General features: G+C 45.1%; 1 protein-coding gene across 1 annotated transcript in view; it reads left to right on the top strand.

Moving 5' to 3' along the window:
- The window catches only part of nmbr (neuromedin B receptor), a 26,865-nt gene that overhangs the window by 6,304 nt on the left and 9,280 nt on the right, over positions 1 to 11,281 (top strand). The window contains 3 exon segments of the mRNA XM_020586882.1: positions 1,374 to 1,515; positions 1,629 to 1,844; positions 8,008 to 8,246. Of these exon segments, the coding sequence (XP_020442538.1) occupies positions 1,374 to 1,515; positions 1,629 to 1,844; positions 8,008 to 8,246 (597 nt within the window).

The raw sequence follows: 11,281 nt of genomic DNA, 5'->3' as shown, positions 1-11,281 counted from the left end.
TGCTCCTGTGAAAAAAGAAACAGATTTACTAGGCGGGTGAGAAAGAACTTGGCTTGCTGCTCACACACACTGTCAACATTTGCTCCCTGTAGTTACAGCCTGCACTACCGAGTCAGCCTGGACTTTATGTGGAACTTTACATCGTGGGGACCAAACTCAAACCTTACAACTCCAACGTGACAGAAATGGTCAATCGTTACATCAATAAAACATAAAGTGAGATACAGCACAGTGATGTAAGGGACAGAGTGTGAGGAGCAGAGGACTCTCAGGTCCATCAGCGGATCATCGTGCAGGCTGGATGAAACCCTGGGCTGATCTGACCTCACTGTGACCCTGCTCCTGTCTGTCTGAAAGAAACTCAGCAGGCAGAAACCCACAGTCTAACAGAACACAAGTCCATGAGGTCCAGTCATGGAACCAGCTCTGGTGACATCACCGGGACCAAAGATGGCACTAAAATGTTTCTTTATAGTGGCAGGAAATGTTTGTCCCCGTCGGTGTGTCACTGCAGAAAGGAGCTAAACAGTCAGCTCACGTTTGCCCTGAAGTGCTACAGCAGAAAAAGCAGGTCGTAAACATCATCTAAAATTCTGGTACAATTTAAATTAACATACATGTTAAACACAATTTTTTTTTTTTACCAGATCGAGTCAAGTCCAATATCAGAAATCATACATTTGCCTTAAGGGGCTTTACAATCTGATCTACAATCTGTCCTTAAGGCCTGAAACATCCCAAAAATGTTTAACAGGAAAAACATGGAAGCATCTTCAGGAAGAGCAGCAGACGAGGGGCCCCTCCTCCAGGACGGACAGACAGGAAACAGATATCAACCTATCAGATGAACACATGGCTGTTAATTAGCCCTCTGTCCCTTTTGTCTCTGTCTAATGAGGAATTTAAAGCACAACTCCATGATTATTAAAGTAATCATGATCAGACTGACACAGGCCTATTGCTTCCCCGCTTTGTCCTCCACTCTGGATGATGGAGTTTCTCATTAATTAACAACAAGCCCAGGGCCTTTAACGCTGTTTAAAAAGCGCCTTAATAGTAGATAAATTACATTTTGTGTTATTGTGGCGATGGGGTCATTTCAAAATGGGTGTGCTCTTTAATTAATGTGGATGTTGACAGTAGCAGCCTGGTGAAATCTAATTTAATCTGGTCATTCACAGATACATGTAGCCAGACAGTGTGTGTCCCTGTGTCTGTGCTGCCGTGACAGGACGCTGGTTTGCAGTCTCTGGTGTTTCTTCTTCTGAGTTACCGCTGTACAGAGTAGCAGTGCGCCATGGGAACTGGCCTGACATGTAGAACTGCTGTGAGGTGTTTCACCTGAGTGACTCATGTTTTTGTGTCTCCATCAGGTATAAGGCCATAGTGAACCCGATGGACATCCAGACATCCAGCGCTGTCTTCTGGACATGTCTCAAAGCTGTTTCTATCTGGCTTATGTCCGTCCTGCTGGCTGTTCCTGAGGCCATCTTCTCACAGGTCGTCCCCATGCAGGTGAAATAATGACAAAGTACTTTGTCAGTTTGTGAGAACATTCATTTAATCATTAATTATTCAGTATAGATCCACTGAGAGGCTGTCTCTCATTTTGTCCTCTCCCCTCTCAGGGTCTCAGGGACAACACTAACATCACCTTTGTGAACTGCGTGCCGTACCCTATGTCTAACCAGATGCATCCTAAGATCCACTCAGTGATGATCTTCCTGGTTTACTTTCTGATCCCTCTGGTCATCATCTCGGTGTATTACTACCACATTGCCCGTACACTCATCAAGAGCGCCCACGACATGCCGGGGGAAGTCAGCGACCACACCAAGAGACAGGTGACTGACCGGTGAATGGATGGATGAACTGACAAAGTGATGTTTTATACTGCAGGTTTTCATTTATGGAACTGTTCATATAGAAGAGGTATAGGAGTACCAGGGTGAAGGGTTGTTGTCTCCGGTTTTTACCTGTTTTCAAATGCAGATGTTGTCATTGCAAAGGCTCACAGCTGGAACAGCTGGTGTATTGTGACCCTCTGTCATTAGTCCTTCGATTCAGATCATTTTTATAAAACAAATTACCTCAGTAGCTTCACTTGTTTTAGTTGACTGGTGACTTTGACCCGTTTCAACTGACTCAAGACCTGACTTGGACTTATTTTAAATCAGCCGAGAGTTAAGTTGGCCTTGTGCCAAATGAATCCAAGAGAGCGGAGGCTGTTCCAGCAGCAAATTACAAAGTGACAACCACATGCGTCCACATACTTTTGGCCATTTTGTGCAAATTAATTCCTTGATTAAAAGCCACTAAATCAAGAGACAGCAGATAGATTCTCATGTGCCCTGAAATCAAACACACATAACTCTTAACTGCCAACATGAACTTGTCTTGTCTTGGATTTGTTCTGCATCCTCCTTTCTCTGTCTCTCCTCTTCCTCGGTGCCTCAGCCCAGCACGTCACATAATTCATCTTGTTCAGGTTAAATCTATCTGTCAGCCCTTGTAGAGAGCAATGCTATCGATCTGCCTGGATCTTCACATCTTTAGAGGATGGAAGCCAATTGCTGCATTCACTGCATCAATACCAAACGCACCCAGTCTCTTATCTGAGGGCAGAGCTAATTTATTGTGTTCCCACAGAAAAGACTTACATTATAGGGCACACACACTTAGAGCAGGTGCATCCCTACACATGTGCCAGAGCTTGAAGGTTATAGACGTGGGTCAGTAGCTTCCATGTAACCAAGGAAAACTACAGTCTCCTCTGAATAATCTGAACAAACAAACAAAAGCATCTGAATCAAACTTTTTCAGAAACCGAGAAAACTGCCTGTTAATTGTCAGCGAGGTGTGTATTAAGTCCACCTGTATCGGAGTAGTCCTACAGTACAGACATGTTTCACTTGACAAAATATTTAAGGACTCAAAAAATAAGGTTTAATACATTTGGTAAGATATCATATGAATATTGATAACTTGTGTAACACCTTCAAGTTTCTGATGATACACACTGATTTACTACAGACGAATCACGGCACAGTCTCTGTGACTCGGCATCACCGACATGACTCTAATTTTCAGTGACAGTTAGCTGACAGCTCCAGGATAAACAATAATTGTGGCTCAGGCACTGGACAGAAATAGCATGAAACTGTCACTATTTTCTGTCAGATTTGGCTGCAGGGTCAAACTGGCCAGAGGTTATTGTGGCCGTGGATGTGGCAGGTGGCACAGACCGAGCTCTGTGTCCAGACTTATAGACAAAACAACATCTAAAATCTATGTTTTGCTTTGTGGGCTTTAGACATAGCAAAGTCCAACAACTGAGCTTGTTAGGGAGGTTCGTGGACATGCCCCCTTCCACCCCACCCTTTCAAAAAATGTGACCTGATTTATATATGTGTCTTTTAAGATGTTTGGAGGGCGAAACCCATTCTCTTTACAACCATGTTAGTGTGCAGCAGCATAAACAACCTGTCAGGCAGTAATGCATGAGCACCAGGTAAAATGTTGCAGTGAATGATCCTCAGTACAACCTGGAAATACAGAAGAGGCTAAGATGATCCATGAGTGTTTGAATGTGACCAGTCACTGACTTTGGGTTGATCAGATGCCCATCCTGTCCTGGGCACAGTGGGCACTGTCTGCTCTTCCTCTCTCATCTCCATCACCTTCTCCTCATCTTGTCCAGAATCTCCTCCCTCCCTTTTACTGACACAGTCTTTTTATTTTCGTCTCAGTGGAGAAAATAAACAGGCTGTCGAAGGATATTAAATGTTGCCGACCGCCACTAGAAAATAAAAACACACAGGGCAGTAGTGAAAGAAGCAAAAGTAGAAACACCACAGTCTAGAATTACTCTGTTACAAGTAAAGAAAAGCAGTCAGGGTGTGTGTCCCTGTGACGTCCCACTGTAAATGCAGATGATCAGACCTGCAGCCAGGTTTCTGTCAGACCACATGTGTTTCGACTCACGTCCTCAGCCAGACATGTTGAAGCTGCACTAATCAATATCCGTATAGGAACAACATATCAAGAGGGTGTGTGATGAGAAACGACTCACTCATAATGAGGGACCCACAGAAACGACCACTAACTGCCGTCTCCATCAGATCCACGGCGCTCGCTGTGTCTTTACAGCCTGGTTCAGTTTCAGTGGGCAGCAGTTTGTATCCATCACAGCCTGACATGAACAAGAGGCAGCAGACAAATCACAGCACACCAGAAGACAAACAGATTGATGTAACTTTTCATCGCAGTGATTGGTTTGAAAACCTCAGTCCGGATGCATCACCATAAACCTTATTATATTAGAGTTTCCCATGACTGATGCATGACTGACGAGAAACCAGAGCTGCTGCTTTGAAACAGATTGCGGCTGTTGCCATGAATGCGGCATAAAGAAAGTAAATGATGTACAGATGGCCGAGTGATAACGACAAATCCTGGGTGCCGTCTCTTCTGGCTGACTGAAGCAGCTGTCTGTAGCTTTCCAATCTCCAGTCAAGGACTTTGATGTGTGTGTGTGTGGATGAAGCCTCTAATCAGTGCTTCACAACAACATCTCCAGCTGAAGCTTTCTGCAGCGAGCGAGACGTGGAAGGACAAACACAGTGACGTGAACACAGGGAAAACTGCAGCAAGAGTTGTTTCAGCAACAACATATGTTTAAGTTTTATATCACCAAATCAGAAACCGAGTGTTTTGTCAGTTGTAAGACCTGTTAAGACCCATCACTGAAGACGTTTTTTTTTTTTCTCTACAGTTTTTTCTGCTTTCTGAGCTGAGCATGTATTTTTCTGCTATACGCCTTTTTCTAAGTTTTATTTCTGTTTCTGCCAACAAGGTTTGGATATCACTGTGTTTGTTACCTTTTCAACTAATAGAAGTTAAACCTCATGGTGGATGCAGATTAATAGTGCACGATGGGAGGCAATCACCTGCCTCACAGCATCTGTATTTCATCTGCAAACCCCTCAGTGTGACAAAAGCACAATGTTGGCTCTGGTTTCAGCATCTGGAGCACAAGAGAAATCAAACAACTTGACAGCTCACTGTGCTGCAGTCGGTCTGGCACATGCCTCTAATGGGAGCTGGCAGCCGTCCCAGGTGGCTCTGCAGGCTTCCCCCTCAGCAACAGAGGCGGCATTTCGCTGCTCTGCTGGGGAACTGAAGATTTCTGATCAATGAACTGATGATCAAGCTGATCACAGTAAACAAAGCTTTTGCAGGTGTGTGTGTGTGTGTGTGTGTGTGTACTGAATACACACATGAAGATGCATGCAAGAGAAAAATCTGCATTCATGCCTTTGAAAGTACACACACACACACACTCATGCACACAGAGTCACATAATCCAGCCTTCCAGATGAGTTGTGGCTGGAGCTGCAGAAGCCTAAGAGAATCCTGGGGAAAATGCCAAACTCTGCCGATCACTGGCAACAAATGAGCCCAAACACAAATCAGCCTGGAGCTCAGAGCTAACTTTCTTAAAATATACTTTAGTTTCTGGTCTGTAAAAGGCGGCTCAGTCCAGGTGAGACGCTGCTGGGCACTGATAAACCGACATCCATTCTTCTCTTGTTGAGTTTTAATCCTTAAAGAAATGTTCATTATGGAACCATAACTTCTATAAATGTAATCCGCTGTTTTCAACAAACGGCCACAATCCTCTTATTGGGTACGAATGACTTGTGGATGGTGCTCAGTGTTCCAGAGGTGCCCGAGGGTCAAACTCCAGAAACTCAGCGAACCTGGCCACAGGTCGGATGTCACGTCACCACAGACGCTGTAAATGTTACAGAGCATTTATCAACTAACATCTCGGCGCTGACCAAGGTCTTGTCACATTGGGTGTTTTCTGAATCAGAACCAGAATCGTCTTAATGGCCCAGGATGTTTGAACATACAGGAATCAGAGGCTCTCAGTGTGCTCTAAGGCAACGAGAACAGAAAGTAGCAATGAGAATAAAAATACAAATACAGCAATAAAATGAGAATAGACAGTGTGAGCATTCAGGTAGAAAGAAAATAGGAAAGAGACACGGTTTGTATAAAGAATTGGTTTCCCTGTTTCCAGTCTTCATGCTAAGCTAAGCTAACTGTCTGCTGACTCCGTGAACAGTGGGGGTTATGTACATCAGCCTGAGAACACTGGGATGATTCTGCAAATTAATTATTAAAAATTATGAGCATTTGAATTTTGATTGTGCACTCTTCATTTGGCTTTAGGGATTCCAGCAGCTGGTGCTTCCTACCTGCAGTGTGAATGAACCCTCCTGGCTCCATTTGATCCATCTCAGTTCAGATTTCAGCCTCCTATATTTTCTGATGTGGCTCTGCTTCATGGCTAAAGTTTTATTTACCAGAGAAACACAGAAGTCTGACATTTAAAAGTAGTTTACATGACTCTCAGCCTGCAGAGTCGACCCAGGCCGAACAACCAGGCAGCACAAACACAAATCCCTCCAGTCCTCAACACTAACATCACACTGCACCGGTTGACTGCTACTGACAAACGGTCTCTCCTTCCAGTTCATTGGAGTGGAGTCACAGCCAAAAGCAGGCAGGTGGGTGGAGAGGAAAAAACCTCTGCACCTGAGGAAAACATAAACATCACTTCAGTGAGTGCTCCATGTGGCCTTACATCAACAACATGTGTGCAGTGGAGCTGATTTCTGTGGCGAGAAGGTCTAATGAACTGTGTAGGATTTAAAACTGCAAATCAGGAAAAGTCGGGACGGTCCATAAACTCTAAGTAAAAACTGAAAACAGTGATTTGTAAACCATCTGTGTCCTGTGTTACATTGAAAACAATACAGCAGCACATTCTCTGATGTGACACCTCATCAATTTCATTATTAGTTAAAAATACACTCACTTCAACCCTGATGCCTGCAACACATTCCAAAACAAGTCAGGACAGTAAAGCGTTTACCACGGTGTGACGCTGCCATTCCTTTTCACAACACTTAAGAGACATTTAGGGACTGAGGACACCAGGTGATTCAATGTGTTAGGTGTCATTTTGTCCCATTCTTCCAGCAAACAAGTCTTAAAGAGCACAACAGTCCTGGGTCTTCATTGAAGCAATTTGCATCTCATATTGTACCGCACACTCTCTACTGGGGACGGGTCAGGACTGCAGGCAGGCCGGTCCAGCACTCGCCCTCTTTTCCTCCACAGCCAGGCCTTGGTAATGTCCAGTATGAGGGTTATCACTGTCTTGTTGAGATATGTATGGGCGTCCCTGGAAAAGAAGCCATCTTGAAGGCAGCATATATTGTTCCAACATCTCTCTGTGTTGTTCAGCTTTAATGGAGCCATCACAAAAGTGTGTCGTTTCTGATTTGGGGCTGTACGTCTGCTGTTCTTCACCTGCGCCTCTGAAAACATCAGGAGCGTGTGCATTAGCAGGTCTGACGCCTGCACTACCAGGAGAAGCACTCAGAGGAACATCGCTGACATTTTTATGTGTGTTTGTTGTTGAATCCTGATGTGCAGGGATGTGTAAATACATATGACTGACACACCTGACCTTTTTTATGGCTCTGGTCATCTCCAGTCCTCCACTGGTTGAGTTTGCACTTGGTTTCATCTCTTCCTCCATCCACCTCATCTGTTTCCATCTCTTTCATCAGACCGCTGGACATTTGGACGAAGATTTTATCATGTAAGTCCCAGTGGGAGTCAAACTTTGTCCTGCTAGGCACGATTACATTTTCCCACCAAAATAAGTGACTGTGGGTGTAAGAAAAAAACACTTTTAACCTTTTTACATTTACAGCGTGTAACTATTATAGAAACTCTAGTTTAGCACTGAAGGGTTTTTATGGACTTTCTACCTCCATTAATTCAACAACTGCCATAATAAATAAACGCCACCTAGTACCACAGAAAAATGACTGCAGAATGTTTCTTTCTTGTTCATGCCTCCGTCATCTTCACACCACGCAGCTGCTGATCCCTCACAGTCTGGTTTTATCTCCACCCCTCCAGATGGAGACGAGGAAGCGTCTGGCCAAGATTGTGCTGGTGTTTGTGGGCCTGTTCGCCCTGTGCTGGTTCCCCAACCACGTGCTCTACATGTACCGCTCCTTCCACTACCACCGGGTGGATGTGTCACTGGCCCACCTGGTCATCACGCTACTGGCCAGAGTTCTCAGCTTCTCCTCCTCCTGCGTCAACCCCTTCGCCCTGTACCTGCTCAGCGAGAGCTTCCGCAGGCACTTCAACAGGTCGGCTCTACCGCGCAGCTTTTCACCAGTAACAGTGGGTTTCACTGTCATATGTGTTTGCCCCTGAGCAGCATAACACTGTGCTCCCACATCTCACTGTGTCCCATCCAAAGGACAACATCAGATCAGTGCTGTTTTTACATACATGGGGGGATTACTGAATGGGCCTGCTGGGCCTGAGGGATCAGGGGCCCCTGGAGCTCACCTGCAAAATATCCCAGACAGAAATGCAAAGAGATGCTAGACAACCACTAGATGTAAAACCATTAGAAAGAGAAGCAGAAAGAGCACAAAGAGACAGACTGCATCTTTAAAAAGACTAGCATTCACTCGTAGGTCAGTGCTCAGGGGCCCATAATGTGAGTGCACGTTTACATACAGATTACATATTGAATGCACCTGTTAATGCCCTCGGTGCTGCTGATGTTTCGCTGTCTGCCTGGACAGACCATGGTAAATTGCGATTGTAAGACTAATCAAAACTTGGCAGAAAGCTGAACATTTGTGAAACGGCAAGCATTCGGAAACAAACGACCTGAAGGAGTGCACGTCATGTTTCACTGTGCATGGACTCCATCAGTTTGCCAAAAAGTGTACTGTGCCAATAATCACAACCTCATCATTTTTCCAGACCTCTGTTTGAGCACTCCCACTGTCACTAAACATCCTGCGACTTCTCATTATTCTGCCTCAGCGGGATGGAAGTGCTCTTCATGTCGACTCTGGCAGAATCCTCCCAAACACTGTGCCTGTCGCAGAGAGAAACAGCAGCCTGCAGACCAGCTTCATGCCTTCAACTGGCTCAGACACCTCACAAGTAACAGACGATACATAGGGAAAGGCCTTCTAATGAGGCTGTAGCATGCAGCACACACCAATCTCCAGAATGATTCCCTAGATATATAGATATTCAACAAACATTGTTAGTGTGATCTTGTTCATAAACCAGAGGAATGTTAAGCCTTCACTCTTTGTACCCAGGAAACTAGCTACCAGAGAATTCGTATGCAGCCACACAGAGAGTAACTTGCTCTGGTTATTTCAGTGTACTTTAGGTACTATTTCTGAAAGCCATATTTTATTTCTGAGTTGTTAGTTTCTGTTTGCAGAGACAAGCTAATGAATGACAAAGAATAAAAAGACTCCTTATGACTGACAGAGAAATGAAAACAGTTTACCAACAGAAAACAAAAAGATAAATCAAACAGGGAAGAGAAACAGACCACATTGTTAGGTTTGAACTTGTCATGCGGCTCACCGTATACTTCCACATGCATGGCGCACGCTGACCGGCCTGCAGCGCAGACTGCTCCAAGCTCAGAGGAGGCACATGGCTGCCAAGCATATGAAGTCTGCACTGCACAACACAAAGAGCTCTGCAATTTCTTCTTCTTGCTTACTGTTTCTGACTATGGAGACGCCGCTGACAGCTGATCGCACCTCCACACATTCAGAGTATTAATACTACACATTGTGTTTTAGTGAAACAATTAGTCACTTAATGAAGAACATTAGTGATTCTCTTATGAGCTGGTGAGTCAAATCAAACCTTTAACACCTGTAATGAAGATGTCTGAAGCAGAGAGCCTTGCAGAAGTGGCCCTGTGAGGCAAGAGGCTGGGAGTCGGAGAGTCCCGGCTTCACCTCGCCCCAGGACTCCTACAGCCCCAGGTCCTGGGGAGGGATTTTGGTGCAAAGTCACCTGTATTGTTGGGTAGAGGAAACTCTGCAGGCCTTGCACCAGGTGAATGATTGTACCAGCTGCTCCTGTCACAACAGTTCTCAACCTGGCAACCAAACATAAAGTCTCTTGGAAATACAAGGTCAAAGGTCCAAGTGAAGCAAAACCCTTAAAAACGGAAACTGCTTAACTCCTCTACATCCACAACTCTCCAGGTTTACTGAACTATGTTTGGTAAAACCAGATCCCTGCACAAACCACATGCCTCAGACTGAGACGGTCCTGTATCATGTTACCAGATTAGCCTGCTGTGGAAGTTTGTTTCTCTGTGCTGCTTTGCTGGAATGCAATTGATCTAAAAAGCCATTTTCATCTGCTTGGTCTCAGTGTATTGATCCACTATGAGGAGTGCTTCTCAGGAAACCCTCTTTGGTAAGTGTTTGGTTTTTGTCTCTGTTGCTCTCTGTGTCCACTGGGTGCTGTTCCGATTGGCAGCTGACGGCACTAAACACATAATGTGCCACATTGATTGTTGATTTGACTGGAACCTAGACTGGATGTCAATGCAGCTGTCTTGTGTTTAGTGGACTTTAGTGGAAGGCTTATGTCCCATGATAGGAAGAAGGGGTGCTGGGCCTATTTCTGTTAGCCTTCTGGTCCTGCTGTTTTTTAAAGTCAAGCATGTTCTCAGTGAGCACTGGGCTCCAGCACATTTGCAGACGTTGATCTGCTGGCTTCGTCAATATGAGATGGAGGAGAACCAGCCGAGCATGAAGCTGCGGCAGCATGCGTTCATGGTACTCCGGTGGACTGCAGCCCCAAGTGAAGACGTTTAAGTATCTTGTGGTCTTACTCTCAAGTGAAGGTAGATGGGTGTTTGACAGGCAGCTTGGCACGCCAGCTGCAGCTCAAAATGGAGCTGAACCTGAAGGTGAAGCTCCTGATTTATGTGGTGGTCACTGTTCTGACCCTTATCTACAGTCATGCATTTATTCAGAGTCCCCTAGAATCCCCCATGCTCGGTCAACATGCAGGCACCCCTTCCCTTCAGAAGTAACGACAGGTACCCAGCGGATGCACAGACCAACAGTGCTTCGCACATGGTTATTATCAGCATTGTGTTGCTGTCGTGACAGGGCCTGACAGATGACGTGCACAGATTGACGTGCCACATATTCAAACAGCCACTGACAGGTAAAGACGATGCTGTGATGTACATTTGATCACATTTTAATGTATTTTTCCTCTGTTGTTTGATGTGCTTTCAGTACCAGGCATGCTGCACCTTTTTGTGTTTAAACGTGCATAATAAATGTTAGAAGTGTGCACACACACACACACACACACACACACA

This window comes from Monopterus albus, unplaced genomic scaffold (assembly GCF_001952655.1).
Source record: "Monopterus albus unplaced genomic scaffold, M_albus_1.0 scaffold428.1, whole genome shotgun sequence".
Taxonomy (NCBI): domain Eukaryota; kingdom Metazoa; phylum Chordata; class Actinopteri; order Synbranchiformes; family Synbranchidae; genus Monopterus; species Monopterus albus.
The sequence above is the reverse complement of the archived record's forward strand: the minus strand, read 5'-3'. Positions and strand labels throughout refer to the sequence as shown.